The sequence below is a fragment of the Vulpes vulpes genome, chromosome 16, assembly GCF_048418805.1.
Source record: "Vulpes vulpes isolate BD-2025 chromosome 16, VulVul3, whole genome shotgun sequence".
NCBI classification, from domain to species: Eukaryota; Metazoa; Chordata; class Mammalia; order Carnivora; family Canidae; genus Vulpes; species Vulpes vulpes.
This window is the reverse complement of record NC_132795.1, coordinates 5,882,081-5,902,804: the sequence shown is the minus strand read 5'-3', so window position 1 is coordinate 5,902,804 and position 20,724 is coordinate 5,882,081. Positions and strand designations below refer to the sequence as shown.

Here is a 20,724-nt window from a genome sequence, read left to right as displayed (position 1 = left end):
GAGGCCCCCGGGCGGGGGGGGGGGGGGGCTGCAGGGCGGCCGCGCCCCCAGGGGGCCCCTGCCCGGTATTTGCAGGCGGGGGGTGGGGGGAGGCTCCGCGGAGCGTCCCGGTGTCCCGGAGGCGGCGGGTGGGCGCGCGCCTGCCCCCCCCAGCCCCGCGCTGCCCCCGCCCCCGGCGGCCCCGGGCCCCTCCCGGCCGCGCCCCTGCACGAGCCTCCGGCCCACTTCCTGCCCCCGCCCCTCCGGCCCTGGCAGCACTTCCTCTGCAAAACCGGGCAGCTCCGGGCCCGCCCTCCCCCCTCCCCGCTCCCCGCTCCCCGCGGTGGCCGCTAGAGGCCTCCCCGCCTCGCCGACGCCGCCCCCCGGGGCTGCAAACATGGGGGTCGGGGCCGTCCACCCGCCTCCCCGCGGCGCACGCCCCGGCCCGAGGTGGTGCCTGTGCCCCAGCTCCGCCCGCCGTACCCCCACCCCCACCCCCACGGCTCGGGGATCCAGCCTCCAGGCGGCCTGCCCCCCCCCCAGGCCCGGGGCAGCGTGCGTGACTGCGCCTCCCTGCCCTCTCCCCGCGGCGCCCATCAGCCCCACTCATCACCCCCCCGGGGTGAATACCCGCCCGGCCCGCCTCTGCCTTCCTCCTCCCTCGGACCCGCGGGAGGTCCTGCCCTCCCAGCAAACACCGGTTACCCCCGGGATTTGCATCCCAGTGGATGCAAAGGACACGCCGGGGAGTCAGCAGGGCTCCGGGCTTTGAACTTGACCACAGCCAGCCTCTCCCCACCGCCGCCGCCCACACAGCCGGCACCCACACAGTTCAACTCAACCACAGGCCTCCGCGTTGGCTGGGTGCCAGGCAGGGTGCCAGGACCCAGGGACACCCCATGACTGGGCCCTGCCTCTGCTCTCAAGGAACTCACACTCCAGGGCAGAGAAAGACACCTGAGCAGACTAGAACCTGACCTGCTGCGGCGCAGTGAGGAAGAGAGAGAGAGACTGGAAGGTGGGGGGCGCGGAGGACGCCTCACCCCACCTGGGAGGGCCCGGGAGGTCTGGAAAATGCTTCCTGCTGCCTTGCGGCTCAGAGGGGTTTGGGAAACAGGAGCAATTCCGGGAACCGGTGACCTAAGCAAGGAGGTGCGCAGGAGAAGAAGCGGAAGCATCCCAGGACAGCCACGGAAGGGAGCGTGGGAAATGAGAATTTGGGGATGGCCCACAAGGGAGAAAGGATGGGAAGCGTTGGCGCGGGCAGGAGAGGCCAGAGGATGTGGGTCTTCCGGGAGTCCACGGGCGTGGCCCTCTTGCGGGGCGGGGGGTGCCACCGAGGAACACCCAATAGGAGGGCGCAGTGCTCAAAGCCAGCAGCTGGATTTTGGAACCTAAACCTAAGGGTGCAGGGACCTGAGACCACACGGGGAGACCACAGCCGGGATCCCAAGCATGGGGGGCGGAAGCCTGAACTCAGGCCGAGGCGGAGTGAAGCAAGAAGAGGATAGAAGGGATGAATGTGGGAGATGAGATAACCTTGGGGGAAGCTGTGGCTGCTCGGCCGGGGAGGGTGGGGGGTGGGGGCAAGGCCGGCTGGGCTGGAGGAAGGCGCTGGAGATGTCAGCTGTGAAAACGTATCTAACGGGAGCCTGGTGTGGGCAGATATTCACTATTTGCTTGTTACACACACAGGAGGAGAGGGTGCAGGGAAGGGCACTGATAAAACACTGCTGGCAGGCGTGTGAGCTGCTATAACCTCTTTGGACAGCAATTTGGCGACATCTATCAAAGTCATTTTTGAGGGGTGGCTCAGTGGGTTAAGCGAGCCAGTCGATTTTGGCTCAGGTCATGATCTGGGGGTGGTGAGATCAGGTCTGCCCTCCCAGCTCCTTGCTCAGCAGAGAATGTGCTTGAGATTCTCTCTCTCTCCCTCTCCCTCTGTCCACCCCCCATGCTATCTTTCTCTCTCTCTCTCAAATAAATACAGAAATCTTTAAAACATTATTTTTTAAATGCAGATGCCCTTTGATCCAGCAATTCCACTTTTAGGAATTTGTGCTATGTATAAAATATATGTACATATAAACTTAGTATTATACGGGTACTAACAGCATCCTTGTTTGTAACAGCCAAACACTTGAAATAACCTAAGTGTCCATCAGTAAGGGACTGGTTAAATAAATATTGCTGTATCTAGAGCAGAGAATACCATGCAGTCTTGAAAACAAACGAGTTGGAACTATTCAAGCAGATGCAGGATGATCTCCCAGACAGATGACTGGTAAATGAAGCAAAGCAAGGGTTCTACAAGGGTGATGGTGTATTTCCATAAAGGAGAAATACAAAAACACACACAAATATATACTTGCTTATACTCCAATTGGGCACACAAGAAATGAGAACTGTTGCCAATCCAGGGAACAGGGCTTGGGGGACTGGGTGGGAGTCATCTACCATGGAAGGGACACATTTTATTACACATCTAATTTGAATCCTTTTACCAGACATATTTATTAATTTTTAAAACTAAAAATCACTCTTTAAAAAAAAACCTAAAATTGAGTTTAAAATTTAAAACACAGGGGCACCTGGGTGGCTCAATGGTTGAGCACCTCCCTTTGGCTCACATTGTGATCCCAGGATCAAGTCCCACATCAAGCTCCTCTCAAGAAGCCTACTTCTCCCTCTGCTTGTGTCTCTGCCTCTCTCTGTGTTTCTCATGAATTAATAAATACAATCTTTTAAAAATAAAAACCCAGCTTGCTAAATATAATATCAAAGATAGAAATCATACATTCTATTTCTTTCCTTCAAACATTCATTGCCTGCCTACCACGTACCCAGCACTAGGGTTCAGCAGTGAGCTAAGCAGACACAGTAGGGAAATGTAACTACAGGGGCTCATTGGTTGAGCATCTGCCTTTGGCTCAGGTCGTGATCCCAGGGTCCTGGGATTGATTCCTGAATCGGGCTCTCGGCAGGGAGCCTGCCTCTCCCTCAGCCTGTGTCTCTGCCTCTCTCTGTGTCTCTCTCATGAATAAATAAATAAAACCTTAAAAAAAAAAAAAGCAATTACAGAATGAGTATTACAGAAGAAGTAAAAAGTGGCAAGTCAGGAATTTAAAACTGTTGTGCTTCTAGTGACAAACTGTCACCTCGAGATGACTTTCTAATTGCAAAGGGGAGAATGTGCCTTTACAGAACCCAATCAAGACTTGTTTTTTTAATATTTTATGTATTTATTCATGAGAGACACAGAGAGAGGCAGAGACCTAGACAGAGGGAGAAGCAGGCTCCCTGTGGGGAACCCGGTTTGGGACTTGATCCCAAGACCCCGGGATCACACCCTGAGCCGAAGGCAGAGGTTCAACCACTGAGCCACCCAGGCATCCCTAATCCAGAATTTAGATATATTTTTGGTTTGTGGACAATAGTGGAGGAAGAGAAACAATTGAGTAATACACAGGGAAAGACAGACAAATCCACAATGTGAACACACGACAGGACATGTGACCTTGACTCGGGTCAGTCAATATCAAGAAAAAAGCTGGGGGACTGTTTTAGGTTTACAAAATACTGAAAAGATGTAACATTCACAGGGGATGCTTGATCTTTTTTTGATCTTGAGTCAATAAAACCAGATGTTTACATCCTTGTGGGACCAATTGGCAAAAAAAAAATTTTTTTTTAGATTTTATTTATTTATTCATGAGAGACACACACAGAGAGAGAGAGGCACAGACATAGGCAGAAGCAGGCTCCATACAGGGAGCCCGACATGGGACTCGATCCCAGGTCTCTGGGATCATGCCTTAGGCCGAAGGCAGTGCTAAACCGCTGAGCCACCCAGGCTGTCCCCAAATTTTTCTTTTTAAATATTTTATTTATTTATTCATGAGAGACACAGAGAGAGAGAGAGAGGCAGAGACACAGGCAGAGGGAGAAGCAGGCTCCACGCAGGGAGCCCAAGGTGGGACTCGATCCCAGGACTCCAGGATCACACCCTGGGCCGAAGGCAGACGCTACACCAATGAGCCACCCAGGGATTCCCGAATTGGCAAAATGTTAATTATGGACTGGATAGAAGGTGATGTTAGAAATTATTGCTAATATTCTCAGGTGTGAAAATCATATTACAGTTATGGAAATGTCTTCGCTCTTAGGATACGTGTGACAAATATTTTGGGCTCAAGGTTCATGATATCTGCAAATCACTTCTCAGTATAATTATTTCCATTATTCTCAAACCCTTGAGTATTGAGTATTGTACTGTTGTGCTATTATTTATACTTTTCTCTATATTTGACATTTATCATAATAAATCGGAAATGACTTTTTAATACATGTGTTCCTCCAATAGGAACCCTCCTGGATTGTTGGTAGGCATGCAAACTGGTGCAGCCGCTGTGGAAGACAGGATGGAATGTCCTCAAAAAATTTAAATCTTTTTTTTTTTTTTTATTTTAAATCTTTTTTTTTTTTTTTAATTTATGATAGTCAGAGAGAGAGAGGCAGAGACACAGGCGGAGGGAGAAGCAGGCTCCATGCACTGGGAACCCGACGTGGGACTCGATCCCGGGTCTCCAGGATCGCGCCCTGGGCCAAAGGCAGGCGCCAAACCGCTGCGCCACCCAGGGATCCCTAAAATTGAACTACTCTATGACCCAGTAATCACACTGTTGCATATTTACCCAAAGAATACAAAAACACTACATTAAAGGGATCCCTAGGTTCATTGCAGCCTTATTTATGGAGCCAAATTATGGAGGCAATCTAAGGGTTCATCAATAGATGGATAAATAAGATGTAGTATATATATATATAATGGAGTCGTACTCAGCCATAAAGAGAATGAAATCGGGCAGCCCCGGTGGCACAGCGGTTTAGCGCTGCCTGCAGCTCAGGGCGTGATCCTGGAGACCCTGGATCAAGTCCCGCGTTGGGCTCTCTGCATGGAACCTACTTCTCCCTCGGCCTGTGTCTCTGCCTCTCATTCTCTCTCTGTGTCTCTATGAATAAATAAATAAATAATCTTTTTTAAAAATTTTTTATTTATTTTTTATGATAGTCACAGAGAGAGAGAGAGAGAGGCAGAGACACAGGCAGAGGGAGAAGCAGGCTCCATGCACCCGGAGCCCGACGTGGGATTGGATCCCGGATCTCCAGGATCACTCCCTGGGCCAAAGGCAGGCGCCAAACCGCTGCGCCACCCAGGGATCCCAATAAATAAAAAATCTTAAAAAAAAATAAAAGAATGAAATCTCACCATTTGCAACAACGTGGATGGAGCTGGAGAGTATAAATGCAAAATAAGCCAGTCAGAGAAAGACAAATACCATATGATTTCACTCATATGTGAAATTTAAGAAAAAACAAATGAACAAAGGGGGAGAAAGAAAGGAGACAAGCCAAGAAACAGACTTTTGTTTTTTAAGATTTATTTATTTATTTCTGATAGACATAGAGAGAGAGAGAGCTAGGAAGAGACACAGGCAGAGGGAGAAGCAGGCTCCATGCCGGGAGCCCATGGGACTCGATTCCAGGACTCCAGGATCGTGCCCTGGGCCAAAGGCAGGCACTAAACCGCTGAGCCACCCAGGGATCCCCAAGAAACAGACTCTTAACTAGAGAGAACAAACTGATGGTCTCCAAAGGGGAGGTGGGGGGGAACGGGAGAAACCGGTGATGGGGATTGAGGAGGGCGCTGGTGTGAGCACTGGGTCATGTGTGGAAGTGTTGAATCACTATGTTGTACACCTGAAACGGATACAACACTGTATGTGAACTGTACTGGAATTAAGATTACAAACAGGGGCACTGGGATCCCTGGGTGGCTCAGCGGTTTAGCACCTGCCTTCAGCCCAGGGCCTGAACCTGGAGACCCAGGATCGAGTCCCACATCGAACTCCCTGCATGGAGCCTGCTTCTCCCTCTGCCTGTATCTCTGCCTCTCTTTCTGTGTCTCTCATGAATAAATAAAATCTTTAAAAAAATTAAGTTTAGAACAAACAAGCAAACCAAACCTATGTTCTTCCAAAAAAATCTTGAGGCTAAATTAAAAGGCAAGAAGCAAACTGGAGAAACTGCAGCATAAATGACAGATTACCAACCTCGATACATTAAACACAAACAACTCAACAAATTAACTAAAAATTCACAAAAGAAGACATAGCCAATAAATGTATCTTAAAATGGTCTATTCCATGGGTAATCAAAATAACATAACGCACCCAATGACTAGTTTCTTTTCGGTGGTCAGATTGACAGAGATTATCTTAAAAGCTGAGCCCGGTGCTGGGGACAGTGCAGAGAAACAGGCAGTCTTCTGTGCTGTAGGTGATACTAGAAATTAGTGTGACTTTTCCAGAGGCCGATTTGCCTGTTCACATCTTTGATCCAGCAATCCCAACTTTAGAAGTTTATCTCGAAGCAATAATAAGGGATACAATCGAATGGCAAAGGTTTAGCAAGAAGAGGGGCGCCTAGGTGGCTCAGTCAGTTAAGCATCTGCCTTAGGCTCAGGTCATGATCCTGGGATCTGGGGATGGAGCCCCACAGTGGGCTCCCGGCTCAGGGAAGAGTCTGCTTCTCTGCTTCTCCCTCTCCCTCTGCCCCTCCGCTCCTGCTCGTGCTGTCTCTCTCTCTCAGATAAATAAATAAAATATATTTTTTAAAAAGATTTAAAAAAAAAAAAGATTTAGGGACAGCCCTGGTGGCTCAGTGGTTTAGCGCCGCCTTCGGCCCGGGGCATGATCCTGGAGACCCGGAATTGAGTCCCACGTCGGGCTCCCTGCATGGAGCCTGCTTCTCCCTCTGCCTGTGTCTCTGCCTCTCTCTCTGTGTGTGTCTCTCATGAATAAATAAATAAAAACTTAAAAAAAAAGATTTAGGGATCCCTGGGTGGCGCAGCGGTTTGGCGCCTGCCTTTGGCCCAGGGCGCAATCCTGGAGACCCAGGATCGAATCCCACATCAGGCTCCCGGTGCATGGAGCCTGCTTCTTCCTCCGCCTGTGTCTCTGCCTCTCTCTCTCTCTCTCTCTCTGTGACTATCATAAAAAAAAAAAATTAAAAAAAAATTAAAAAAAAAATTAAAAAAAAAGATTTAGCGATAAGAATATTCACCATGGCATTCTTTGTGGCATCAAATAAATGGCAATAATTTGGAAGTCCAATAATGAACCATCGGTTACATAAACTCTGCTACCTAACGGATTATCAGGAGACAATAAAATGCAGTCGTGAAATAATATATAACATGTCACAGTAAAAAGGATAGATAGAAAAATAGTTATGTACATATAGTACATACACACAACACAGGTACTCGGAAGAGATACTCCAAAATAAATCACTAACTGATTTATTTGTAGGTCATCTTTGTAGTGAAATTATAAATGAATTTTTCCTTTCCTTTGTGCCAGGTTGTATAATTGAATAAACACAGACTCCTTTTTTATTCACAAAAAAAAAGATGTCCTTTTAAAAAACAGAGTAGCACCTGCCATGTGTTTACTCCTCTTACCAGACTATTGGTGAGCGTGCTCACACGTGCTCCCGTGTGCACACACAGGCCTACAGTTGCTCTCCAGACCTCTGGGGAAGGTGTGGTCAGGAGGAGGGGCTCCCCTCCAGAGGACCAGGGTTCAGGGATGACTGGGGAATTTCTGTAGGGGTCAAGGTTGGGAGGCAGCTGCCCAAGGTGTGGAGTTTGTAGGCAAAATCGACTTCAGAGCAAGACCCATCCCAGAAAGGTGGCATCTGTTTCGGGTCATCAGTGAGATGGGCCCTTCTAGGGTCAGGGGTTGAGAATGGAAGCCTTGGCTTCTGGGAGAAAGTAGCAGAGTCCAAAGGCACTGGTTTATGGCAGCTAATAAACACTCTAGATGGAGACAGTGTGCCTGAAGGGGGTGGGGGCAAGAAGAGCACCTGTGCCCCCTCTGAGCATGCGTCATGCTAAGTAAAAGAGACCTTTAGGGGTGCCAGGGTCTCTTCTGTCTAGGAGGGGCTGCAAGTGTGAACCCCTGGCCCTGGATCCCTAAGCCCCACCCTAAAGACCATTTTCCCAGAGAACGAGGGAGAACACCCCCCCCCCCCCCCCCCCCCCCCCCCCCCCGTTCTCCCTCCTCATCTGGGAGGTAGGAGGTCCAGGCTTCCCTGGCCAGTGCTGTCCACCTGCAGTGAGGGCCTGAGCCTTGGGCAGCTCCCTGTCCCTGGGAGCTCACTCATTCAGAGCCAAGGGTGGGGCCCATTGGCTCTGTCAGGCTGTCGCTGGGCTCCACTGGCTCCCAGGGACCTGGCGGGCACCTGCCTCCCCACCCCCTCACCCTCTCTCTCTTTCTCTTTCTCTCTCACTCTCTCTCTCTCTCTCTCTCTCTCTCTCTCTCTGGGGCCCTATCTTCCCTTATATGGTGAAGGCAGTTCCTGGGGGGGGGGGGGGGAGTGGGGACAAAGGTCGATCTCCTGCAGCCAGCTTGCCACAACTCCCTGAGACCTCCCAGGTGGCAGCTGCCTCCCCCAGACAGGTAAGGCAACCCTGCGGGACTCGGGGTGGGGGGGGGACAGTAGGTGGTAGGAGAGGACTGGACAGGAGCCCCGCTTCTTGCTGGCAGTGTAGGGCCTCCTGGAGCACCTTGGAGCAGACGGGAGGGAGACGCTTGGCATTCTGGAGCGTCTGGAAAGAGCAAGGAGCCCGCTGTGGCTTCCTGGGCCTCCAAGGAAAGAGCTGTATGGGTTCCAGGGTTCCAGTCCAGATAGCTGCTCTTTCAGGCCCGCACCGACACCGCCCCCAGCCCACGGCGGGTGTCAACCATCCCCACTGCCCTGAATGGGGAGGGTCTGGAGACTTTAGATTTCACACCTGGACACTCCCGGGCACACCAGGACTAGTTGGAGGCGACTCTGCCTCCCCTTCCCCCGCCCACCGGTCTCTTTGCCCATTTGTTCTTTTATCTGAAATCGTTCCTTTCTTTGTGTCGCCTTGGCCTTGCCCTCCACCGCTCCGGGGCCTGGGCGCTCTGAGATCCTGAGCAATAGCCACCAGGCATTGAATGAGCAGAGAGGGGCGGGGGGCCGGTGACTACCGGGCCAAGCACGCGGCTCTGTCCTGACTTCCCCCTGCCACCAGCCGTCACCTGGCCTTACCAGCCACAGTGGCTCCATTTAACTGAAATGGGTGGAGGGGAGGAGGGAGCCAAGTCCAGACCAGGGTTTTGGGACCTCCCGTCCACCTCTTTCCAGAAAGCCTGCAAGGGCATTCCAGGTCTGCGGCTGGCAGTCTGCAGGCTGGGATGCTGGGGTGTGTCCTCCCTCCCTGCTCCCATGGGCCTGGGGAAGCAGCAGGATGTCCTGGGTTCGCATCCCTGTCCAGCTCAGCATGACTGGGGACTGGGAGCCGTGACAGCACCCCCCAGGTCTCTGAAGCCAGAACCCTGAAGACAACAGGGGAGCAGTTAAGAAGGGAAAGATGGGACCGGGGTTGGGGGGGGGGGGGCAGGAGCCGTAACTCCCACCAGGACTCCAACATGGTCCACCCCTACCATTCCTTAGTTCTTTTTTTAAAAAAATACTTTATTTATTTATTTATTTATTTATTTATTTATTTATTCATGAGAGACACAGAGAGAGAGAGAGAGAGGGGCAGAGACACAGGCAGAGAGAGAAGCAGGCTCCATGCAAGGAGCCCAATGTGGGACTCGATCCCGGGTCCCCAGGATCACACCCTGGGCTTCAGGCGGCGCTAAACCGCTGCGCCACCGGGGCTGCCCCCATTCCTTAGTTCTGTCTTTAAACTCTGCGAATATTTGTTGAGCACCTACTATGTGCTAGTTCTGAGGGCTACACAGAAAAACTGTCTAGGGCCTTGACCTCAGAGACCTCAGATATATTTTTTAATTTTTTAAAGATTTTATTTATTTGTTCATGAGAGACACAGAGAGAGAGGCGCAGAGACACAGGCAGAGGAAGAAGCAGGCTCCATGCAGAGAGTCCGATGCGGGACTTGATCCCAGGACCCAGAGATCACGCCCTGGGCTAAAGGCAGACGCTCCACCGCTGAGCCACCCGGGCACCCCTCAGATTTATAAACAGATGCTTTCATCACCCTGTGGTCAGAGGGCCAAGAGAGGCCTGGGGCCAGGATGCCCCGCAGCCCCTACGGAGGGGCCCTTAGTCTAGCCTAAGGATTCTTGGGAAGGCCTCCTGGAAGAAGTGAGATTGAAACTAAATCTAGAGGAACATGTAGCTGTTAGGAATCAGAGAAGGAAGGCGGGGAGGGTGCTCGGTAAAGGGAAAGCAGGAGCAAGGGCATGGGGACTGGGAGAAGCAGCCTGGGGGCCAGGCAGCAAGCAGAACAGCATCACTAGGAGGCAGCGCCTGGCGGGAGAGGTAGGGGGTGTGGCAGGGGCAGGCTGGAGAGACATTCAGGTGGACAGAGGGCCAGGAGACGGAGGGGTTCAGGCTGCTGCTCAGATAGCTGACTTTGGGGTCTGGGAGTAATGGTGTCTTTCCTTGAGCAGGGGACAGAGAATACCGGAGAGCAGGAGTGAGGGGGGCACCCAGAGAGCTCAAGTTGAGGGGGAAGGCAGTGCGTATCCCAACCTGGGGCCATGCTGTGTGGGCACGGGGGAGCGAGGAGCCCATCATCCTCCCGCGGGCTCAGGAGCCACAGCCTCTCTGGGGAGGGCCCTCCAGGGGTGGGGGACAGAGGCCTCTGCTCTGAACAAGATGGGTTAAGAGTAGGAGCAGCTGGAGAGTGCCCAGGAGGTATGCTAGGAGTATGAGCTCACCTCTCAGGGCCACCCTCCTCAGGATCCCCTGCACCCCACGCCAGTGGGGGCACCACCTTCCCCTTTCAGGTTGCTGGAGGCCCCACATCCTGGGTTTCCTCTAGGGAGGGAGCATGCGGCTTATTCAAGTCCCTGCTCCCCCAAATCTCCACTCATCTGATGGGCAAGAAGGGCCTCCTCCTGTCCACCCTCGATTCCTCTTGCTGCTCACTCCCAGGATCAGAGCATGTCCCTAAAGATCATCTAGTTGACCCCACCCTCCCCCCACCCAGAGATGAAGAAGCGGGGTTCGTGTTCATACAGCTAGCAAGTGCCAAAGAGTCTGTCTTGGAGAAAGGAAGACGTTGACCAAGGTGATAAATGAAGTAACACAGGAAACAGGTTTCTCCTTTGTACCTGAATTGGTCCTACTGACCCAGGAGTCCTGGCAACCCTCGTAGAGGGGCCACGGCAGACAGGGGCATCAGACAGGACCTGTGCTCCTACAAGCACAGCGAGGGAGGGATTCCTACAGCCACAGAGCTCTGGTCCCCCAATCTGTGCTAATCAGAGGCTGGGCAGGGAGACTTTGCCCCAAACTCCAGAAAGCCAGGGAGAGAGGTCACCCCTCAGGACGCAGAAGAGGGAGTTTCCCAGCAGTAAAGGGCCAGGTCCTTGTTCCAAGAGGTGACTCAGAGTCAAGGTGCCATGAGAGATTAGATAGGGAGGTTCCAGGCTGTCAGAGCGTGAAGCCTGACCCTCGGGGCCACATGACCTTTCGTTTATTGCTTGTCAATTCAAGGAGTATCCAAGGAGCCTTCCTGGAGGGCAAACTCTGTGCCAGGTGGGGCGGTGGGCTCGGTGGGGAATGGGGGTGGCCTCCAGCCTGATGGGGAGAGGCAGGAAACCAGGGATGAGAGTAACTGAGGATAAGCCAATCTCCACCCTGGCTCCTATCAGGGTCTCTGGGAAATTTTTTGTTTTAAAGTTAAGAGAGAGAGAGAGAGAGAGAGAGAGAGAGAGAGAGAGAGAACCCAAGCTGGGAGGGGCAGAGGGAGGGAAGCAGATTCCAAGCTGAGCATGGTGCCCAGAGACCGACTTGGTCTCAAGACCTTGAGATCATGACCAAGGCTCGGTCGGACGCTTACCCGCTTACCCGACTGAGCCACCCAGGCGCCCTTCCCTGGGCAGATTTTAAAGCACCCATGCTCCACCTCCCAAAAGGCAGAAAATAAAGTACCCAGGCCTGGGCCCCACCCAGCCTAATTAAATCAGAATCCCTGGGGATAGACCTGAGCCGCCTCAAAGCCTTGGTAGTGTTTAAAAGCTCCCGAGGGGATTCTGATGAGCAGCTGCAGCAGGGACCGGAGCTACAGGTGAAAATGGAATGAGCCATAAAAGATACCACAAAAGCAGCTTGGGAAGGCGAGGTTTCTCTCAGCTCCGTGGGTGGAGGCTGGTTCACCCTGGGAGGGTTCACTCTGTCATCCACCCACCCATCCACCCACCTCGCCAAGTGGCCACATGGTTTTAGATGCTGGGGGCTCAGGACTGAGCAAACAGGGTCCCCGCCCTTGTGGGGACTGGATCTTGAGAGCCACCTGAGCAGTGATTGAGGGGTGTCCGGGGATAGCGAGGCAGGACCATGAAACTGCTGTGTATGCTTTTTTCTACTGTTGTAAAAAATACACGTGAGATTTAGCATTTTAACCAAAGTACACAGGTCAGTGGCGTTCAGGACATTCAGGATGCTGTGCCCTACAACCATCACACTGTCTAGTTCCAGGATTTTCTCATCATCCCAAATGAAGCTCTAGGCCCACTAGTAGGCTCGGCCCTCTCCCTTCCCTCCAGCCCCTGCCAGCCCCTAATCCGCTTGCCATGGGTATGGACTTGCCTGTTCTGGATGGTTCATATAAATGGACTCACACAACACGTGGCCTTTTGTATCCAGTATCTTCCACGAAACATAATGTATTCCAGGGTCATTTGTGTTGCGACACATATTAGCGCTTCAGCCCTTTTTTACGGCTGAATATTCCATTGTGGAGATATAGATACAGATTTGTGTAAATGCCATCTTTTGTTGATGGATATTTGGGTTGTTTCTACATTTTGGTTATTGTGATTAGAGCTGCTATGAATTTCAAGCACAAGGTTTTGTTTGAACACCTGTTTTTTCTTTCTTTCTTTTTTTTTTTTTTTTAAGATTTTATTTATTTATTCATGAGAGACACAGAGAGAGGCGGAGACACAGGCAGAGGGAGAAGCAGGCTCCATGCAGGGAGCCTGACGTGGGACTCGATCCCAGGACTCCAGGATCACGCCCTGGGCCAAAGGCAGGTGCTCAACCACTGAGCCACCCAGGGATCCCCCACCTGTTTTTTCTTTTGGCCTTTATTTATTCTTTGTTTTCCTTTTTTTTTTTTTTTTTTAAAGTCTGTATGATTTTTTTCCTCAGCCAGCATGGCTCTGTAAAAAAATTTTCAAAAAGAAAAATTGTTTGGGGGATCCCTGGGTGGCTCAGTGGTTGAGCGCCTGCCTTAGGCCCAAGGCGTGATCCTGGAGTCACGGGATCGAGTCCCACATCGGGCTCCCTGCATGGAGCCTGCTTCTCCCTCTGTCTGTGCCTCTGCCTCTCTTTCTCTCAGTCTGTGTCTCTCATGAATAAATACATAAAATCTTAAAAAAAAAATTGTTTGGGGCTAAAGAGTGGGGGGCTTTCTTCAGTGGGTAATAGGGAGTCAGGGTAGGGGTTTGAGCAAGAGAGGGACAAGACCCGAGCTGGGTGGGAAGGCTGGAGGCCGGGTCCCCCGCAATTCGGGGGCCAGGGTGGGGAGAGACCCCTCTCCTCCCCGGGCCCCTGAGCCCTGGCCTCCGGGGCTGTTGGGAGTTCTCCAGGGCTGGGCTGGACAGGCAGCTCCTGAACCGCCCCCAGCTCCTCAGCACTTGCTCCCACACCCCCTTCTCCAGGCTCATCCGCCATGACCAGACTGACCACCCAAGTCAAAAACTCGCTCAACATCACCACCCCGGGGGTGCAGATATGGAGGATCGAGGTGAGGCCTGCCGGGGTCTGTCGGGGGTTGGGGGGCTCTATAGGTTGGGACGGGCTGAGGGAGAGAAGGTGCCTGAGATTCCCTGACTGTCCCCCTCTCCGACCTCTCCCTGGGGTCAAGGGCAGCAGGGCAGCTAGGGGTTCTGGGTGGTCCAGGGAAGCCCCTCTGAGCTCCTTCCTCTCCCTAGGCCATGAAGATGGTTCCTGTTCCTTCCAGCACCTTCGGTAGCTTCTTCGACGGTGACTGCTACATAGTCTTGGCTGTGAGTGGGGGGTGGGCGCGGGAGGGGCTGCGGACAGCAAAGGTCTCTGGCATCAGAGGGACAGTCTGAGGCTGCGGGTGGTAAGGGGGCTGGCCGGCTCCACCCCTGGACAGCATCTGCTGGGTGTACCACCCACGTACCACCCAAATACCACCCAGGTGCCAAAAGGTACCTGGCCTTTGGCGGCTCTGCAGAGCCAGAGATAGAACAGGCTCTCGCCGCCCTTGGCTCCCTGAGCTCCCACCTGAGCTGAACTCCTTTGAGTTTATAGTCTTGGGGACCCTCTGAGCCAGTAGGATGTTACCCTACCTCAAGTCCACGTTTCCGAAATCCATAGTCCCCTCTGTATCACCATCATGGCTTTGGCCACATCTATACTATTAATGTGCTTGTATTTGCCCTCATATTGACTCACTTTTCAAATGTAAATCCATATTTTTTAAAAACATAACTCTGCCTCATTATCCTAAGCAGAAAGGGGTGGCCCACGTCACAGACAGAAAGCAGCTATAAAACATTCACATCATCCTTCCGTATGCACATTTGTTTGCACACCACCTGAGCACCTCGCCTCTGACGGGCCCACACATCACTTCGGGAAGTGCTGCTATCCGCCACCAACTGCTTTCCAAGCCGAGATGTGCAAGACCCAGGGGGAAAGCCACTGGCCCCGTGTCTCAGAGAGTCTGGGGCGGAGCTGGGGCCAGTATGCTGGGCTCCTGACCGCCAGGGCCGTGCACTAAACGCCCTCCCCACCCAGCTCGCCCGTGGCCCAGGCCCATGTGTGTGGGAAACCATGCAAAGCAGGGAGGCGGGCAGAGGGCTGTGGGAGGCCAGGGCCTCTGGCACACGGCACACCTGCTCTCCTCCCTAGATCCACAAGACGGGCAGCAATCTGTCCTATGACATCCACTACTGGATCGGCCAGGCCTCGTCCCAGGATGAGCAAGGGGCGGCTGCCATCTACACCACACAGATGGATGACTTCCTGAAGGGCCGGGCCGTCCAGCACCGGGAGGTCCAGGGCAACGAGAGCGAGGCCTTCCGGGGCTACTTCAAGCAGGGCATTGTGTACGGAGGGGCACACCACCAGCGGGGCGGGTGGGGGCTGGGGGACCAGGGCCAGGGAGGGGCGGAGCTGGGGCCACAAGGGGGTGGCGTTCTGGGGTGGGGAGACCTACCATGGGAGGTCTCCAGAGGGAGACTTTTGTTCTTTGTGCTTCCCCACCCATTTCTGCTCCTGCCCTGTCCTTGTCTTTATTCCTCTGGGTGGCCATTCTGAAAGTCTGTGCACCATAAGTTTTGTAAATCACCCCCTCTTTGAATGTCCTGGAGAGCCCGGTGCCAAAGCAGGCCTTCCGGGGCATCACATCAAGTCTTCCCTGTGGCCGGTGGGCGAATGACTGCTTCTCCATGCTCCAAAGCAGGGCTTTCACACTAAACACCCAGATTTCTAGCTTTTCCTGAAAAGTCGGAAGACCTGGTCTCTGGGCTTTGCCCATGGAAACACACACTCAAGAGCCAAGTTGCTCCTGACCAGCAGGATAGGCCAGAAGCTCTTCACTTAGCCACAGTCCTCACCCCTCCCTTTTGTCTTGCTCCTCTTCTTCCCACACTTAGAGCAACAGTCCACCCCTTTGGGGCATTAGAGCTGGTGCCTCTCCTGGCTTAGCCTGCTTGGGCTGCCCTAACAAAATGCCTCGGAACGAGTAGCTTAAATAACAGGGATGAATGTTCTCACACTTCTGGAGGTTGGGGAGTCCACGAAGGTTCCAGGGAGAGCCCACTTTCTGGCTGGCTGACAGCCACTCCTCACTGTGTCCTCACACGGTGAAGAGAGTGAGCAAGCTCTCCCGAGTCTCTTCCTTTGAGGGCTCTAACCTCATCACAGGGGCCCCAGCCTCACCACCTCATCTAAACTTCATCAAAATCTCCCAAAGACCCCAGGTCCAAATCGCACCCCACTGGGGTTAGGGCTTCAACTTAGGAGTTGGGCAGGGGACACAGTTCAGCCCACAGCATCTCCCCTCTTCCCCTTCCCTTCAGCCCCCTGTCCTCTGCAGGCCTTCCACACTTCCACAGGGGCGGGGAGGGAGGGCTCTGGGGTGCAAAATTTAAGGAGGCTGAGGAAGGTCATGCACATGCAGGCGAAAGCCCGATCTCGAACTTGTGTGACCTTGAGAGCAAGGGCCTCAAAGCTGCAGCTGCGCCATGTCATGCACCTCATCCTAGTCCCGCGCCAGCCCTCAGAGGGCCCCATGCAGCCGGGTGCCCAGGCTGTCATGCACCCCCGCCCGCTGGCTATCCCTGCTTAGCTCCCTCTTCGCAGGATCCAGAAGGGGGGTGTGGCTTCTGGCATGAAGCAAGTGGAGACCAACTCCTACGAGATCCAGCGGCTGCTGCATGTCAAGGGCAAGAGGAACGTGGTGGCTGGAGAGGTGGGCCCCGGCCAGGGCCCTGGGGCATGGCCTCCTGTCTCCCCCACCCCCCCGCGGCCTGGGTGGAGGGCAGAGGCCTAGGAGGGGTGCAGGTGGGAGGAGGGGGGGAAGGGACGATGCCCTGGGGCAAGTCTCTGACTGCACCTAACCCCTGACGCTCCAGGTGGAGCTGGCTTGGAAGAGTTTCAACCGCGGGGATGTTTTCCTCCTGGACCTGGGGAAGCTCATCATCCAGTGGAACGGGCCCGAGAGCAACCGCATGGAGAAACTCAGGGTAGGCCCGGGCGGCACCACCGTCTCCCCATCCCCCCTGCCCTCACCTGCCCCCCACACCCGCCCCTCCCCTCGCCCTCCAGCCCACCTGCCCCCAGGTCCCCAGGCCTCACCACCCTAGGCCGGATGTTCAGAGGTAGATCCGAGTGTCCGTGTGTGTTTGTGTGTGTGTGTGTGTGTGTGTGTGTGTGTGTGTAGGCCCGCGTGTCAGGGTTGGCGTGTGTTCTCATGGCTCATCTGCCCTGGCTCTGGCCTCCACTGGCCGTCGGGTCGGGGAGACAGACAGGAAGGCAGCAGCTGAGAAGTGAGGGGTGAGCGTGGCCCTGGGGGTTCTGGGAAGGCTTCCGGAGGAGGTGGGCTGGGGAGGCGAGGGCCCTAAGGCAGAGGGAAGTGGCCAGTGGGGGCCCTGCCAGCACAGCCAGAGCACCAGGGGGGATTACAGGGAGCTGGGAGGGGAGAGGGGTCTCGCTCTCGGGGGGTGTTCTGGGTTGGGTTTTGTTCTCAGGGCCTGGAAGGTCTGAAGGGCTTTCTGACTTCTGATGGAGAAGGGGTGCAAGGGGTGGCGGGGACGCAGGGAGCCCGGTGGCCATCGGGGCAGGGGAGGAGGTGCCCCGCCCCTCCTGACAGGACGGGGGGGGGCAGGGGGGGACCCACCGGCCTTCTGTGGGTGGTGGATGGGGTGGAGGAGAGAGGGGCGCTGTGCTGGAGCAGCCAGGAAGGGGCTGGAGTCCCATTTCCTGAATTGGGAACGACCAGGAGCGACAGGGTTCACTTTGGGGCACCTTTAAAATGGGGTTGGAAAAAAAATAATAAAATGGGGTTGGGTAAATGAGCTGAGAGCAGAGAGCTGGGCTGGTGACAGAGAGAGGAAGCAGGCCCGGGACTGGGGCTGGGGACTGAAGTGGCAGTCCCCAGAGCAGGGGCCGCGGGGCCGAGGAGGGGGAGCCAGGGGTGCGTGTGTGTGCACGTGTGTGCGAGCATGTGTGTGCACAGGCGAGCTCACCGTGGGCAAAGAGACTGAGTACTGTGGTACCCAGGGCTCCGCTTTTGTCCAAGACTGTGAAGTAAAATCACAAATTTCAAGGTCAAAAGCGAAGGCCCAGCATGTGCACCCCAAACACCCTCTTGCCACCGAGAAACCTGCTTTCCCAGTGGGGTTTGCTTCGGTTCCCTCACACGCACCTTAAGAGCCTGGTCCCCCCTCACGGTGCCTTGTCCCTTGGGGCCGCTGTGGGGTGGGCCTGCTCCCCCCACCCCCTGCCCCACTAGCCTTCGCGGGGTCACCGAGGCCTCCCCGCAGGGCATGACCCTGGCCAAGGAGATCCGAGACCAGGAGCGCGGCGGGCGGACCTACGTGGCGGTGGTGGAGGGGGACAACGAGAAGGCCACCCCGCAGCTGATGGAGATCATGAACCACGTGCTGGGCCCGCGCGGCACCCTGAAGGCCGCGGTGCCGGACAACGAGGTGGAGCCGGCGGTCAAGGCCGCCCTCAAGCTGTACCAGTGAGTGTCCAGCTGGGCTCCCCGCGGGCGAGGGGGCTCCGGGGAGGCGCCGGGGGGCGGCGTGGGACCTCCCGGCCTGTGCTGTGCCTTTGGCCCGCAGCGTGTCGGACGCGGAGGGAAAGCTGGTGGTGCGAGAAGTCGCCACGAGGCCCCTCACCCAAGACCTGCTCAGCCACGAGGTGAGAGGGCCTGGGGACCCCCAGCCCCGACTCCCATCCCGCTGCACCCTGCCCACCCCACCCCAGGTGGGAGCAAGGCCAGGCCCTGGAGGCACCTTGGTGTCTGCCCCCCTCCTCGTGGCCCAGCACCCACCGCGCCCTTGGGCCCCCACCCTGCATCACCCTTGTCTCCCACCTCTAGGACTGTTATATCCTGGACCAGGGGGGCCTGAAGATCTACGTGTGGAAGGGGAAGAGGGCCAATGCCCAGGAGAAGACGGGAGCCATGAACCAGGCACTGGTGGGCATGGGGTCAGGCAGGCGAGGGAGACGATCAGATAGGCAGGGAGAGGGGATGGGGTCAGACCACGTGTGGCGCCAGGCGGGGGCCTTGGGAAGCCCTGGGCCTGACCCGGCTGGGGGTGCAGGGGTCTGTTCTGTCTGTCTTGGGGGTTCTCTGCATGCCGAGGGGCCAACCACCAGGCAACCTCGCAGCCTCCTCAGGATGGGAGCTCCCACCTCCATCTCAGTTCAGAGGAAAGAGGGAGAATTGGAAGCTGTACTTTCTGCAAGAGAGAATTGGGTCGACAGGGGGCGGGTGGGGGCAAGTAAGAGTTTGGGGTCATTATTAGGGCTAAAGTCCCAGTTGGCATGGGGTCAGCGATAGAATGGGAGTTGGGTTCAAGCTTGGAGATGGCAGCTGGTGAATGGGGTTAGAATTGAGGTAGGGTCAAGGTTGGGATCTTGCTGGGTTTTGGGGTTGGGGCCAAGCAGGGTTTAGCTTTGGGGTCAGCACTGAGACTGGGGTTGGGTTCAAGTTTGGGCTTGGGACCAAGGTGTAGGTTTGTGGTGGGGTTGGGGTTAGAGCCAGGCTGCGGCGTGCTGTGAGGGGGTCTGGGTGGGTTCGGAGAGGGACACAGACCCAGCCACCCCCTTTCTCTTCCCAGAACTTTATCAAAGCAAAGCAGTACCCGCCCAGCACACAGGTGGAGGTGCAGAATGATGGGGCCGAGTCAGCTGTGTTCCAGCAGCTCTTCCAGAAGTGGACCCTGCCCAATCGGACTTCAGGCCTGGGCAAAACCCACGCCGTGGGCTCCGTGGGTGAGGCCTGGCCGGAGGCAGGGTGGGGTCAGGAGCCGGAGTGGGGCGGGGGGAGCACCTGCACCTGCCTCCTGTCCCCCCTGCATGCGATCTTTCACCCTGGCTCTGGGCTCCTCGGGGTGGGGTTGGGGGGGAACGACACGAGGGAACCTGCATTCCCTTCCTTGGGGCTGTCACTCAAAGGGAGCTGACAAGCACCTGTCTTTCCTTTGGAATGGGGCTGTCGCCCTGGAAAGCAGACAGCGTCAGTGTGTCACCACACAGTGTTTGCTGAAGGCAAACTGAAGAAGAGGATAAACAGGCTCTCCCTCCCCGGGCTCCCCTGGGAGGCCCTGCAGAAGCCCGGGGAGGCTCGGGGGGCGGGAGATGGGGTCTGCCGTAAGCCCTGCGACCTTGGAGGGATGGAGGGACCGACCTCGCCGGCCTCGGCTTCCCCATCCGGAAAACGGATCTAAGAATTGTAGCTGTCACTCGGGGCCGTTGTGAGGACCTGGGGGCCCTCAGCTTGTGACAAGCTTGTCGCGATTCCCCTTCACTCCAGCCAAAGTGGAGCAAGTGAAGTTTGATGCCACATCCATGCACGTCCAGCCTCAGGTGGCTGCCCAGAAGAAGATGGTGGACGACGGGAGCGGGGAGGTGCAGGTACGGTGAGCGGGGGAGGCCGGGCCGGGGGGCGAGGGGTCAGCGGAACCTGTCCCGGCCCTCATGCCAGCCTGCTACCTGCCCCAGATGTGGCGCATTGAGAACCTAGAGCTGGTGCCGGTGGAGTCCAAGTGGCTAGGCCACTTCTACGGGGGTGACTGCTACCTGCTGCTCTACACCTACCTCATTGGGGAGAAGAAGAACTACTTGCTCTACATTTGGCAGGTCAGGCCCCACCCAGCCCTGCCCAGAACACCGCCAGCTTGGCTCCCACTCTGCTATACCCCTGCCAAGTGGCCACGACTCTTGAGTTGAATACCTCCAGTGATGAGGAGCTCACCCCTTTTTCATACTGGGACTCCTTTGGCTATGAGATCCCACTAGCACGGGGTACCTCCATTCACAACCTTTTCCCCTCTCTGGGTTCATGGAGCCTCCTTTCCAATGTCCATGGCTTCCAGAACATTCCCTTCCTGTGCTCAAAGCACTGTGAGTTTCTGTGTCCAGATATGAGTGAGCAGGGAGATGTGTGGGTGCTGGGGG

At 55.3% G+C, this 20,724-nt stretch overlaps 1 protein-coding gene across 1 annotated transcript in view; it reads left to right on the top strand.

Moving 5' to 3' along the window:
- The first annotated feature begins 8,334 nt into the window (after window positions 1–8,334).
- Window positions 8,335–20,724, top strand: part of VIL1 (villin 1) — a 25,002-nt gene continuing 12,612 nt past the window's right edge. The window contains exons 1-12 of the mRNA XM_072741744.1: window positions 8,335–8,504; window positions 13,719–13,804; window positions 13,992–14,066; window positions 14,941–15,137; window positions 16,396–16,504; window positions 16,668–16,778; window positions 18,078–18,280; window positions 18,381–18,459; window positions 18,641–18,739; window positions 19,386–19,539; window positions 20,081–20,181; window positions 20,269–20,406. Of these exons, the coding sequence (XP_072597845.1) occupies window positions 13,730–13,804; window positions 13,992–14,066; window positions 14,941–15,137; window positions 16,396–16,504; window positions 16,668–16,778; window positions 18,078–18,280; window positions 18,381–18,459; window positions 18,641–18,739; window positions 19,386–19,539; window positions 20,081–20,181; window positions 20,269–20,406 (1,341 nt within the window). The 5' untranslated portion in view covers window positions 8,335–8,504; window positions 13,719–13,729. The remainder of the gene's footprint in view (window positions 8,505–13,718; window positions 13,805–13,991; window positions 14,067–14,940; window positions 15,138–16,395; window positions 16,505–16,667; window positions 16,779–18,077; window positions 18,281–18,380; window positions 18,460–18,640; window positions 18,740–19,385; window positions 19,540–20,080; window positions 20,182–20,268; window positions 20,407–20,724) is intronic.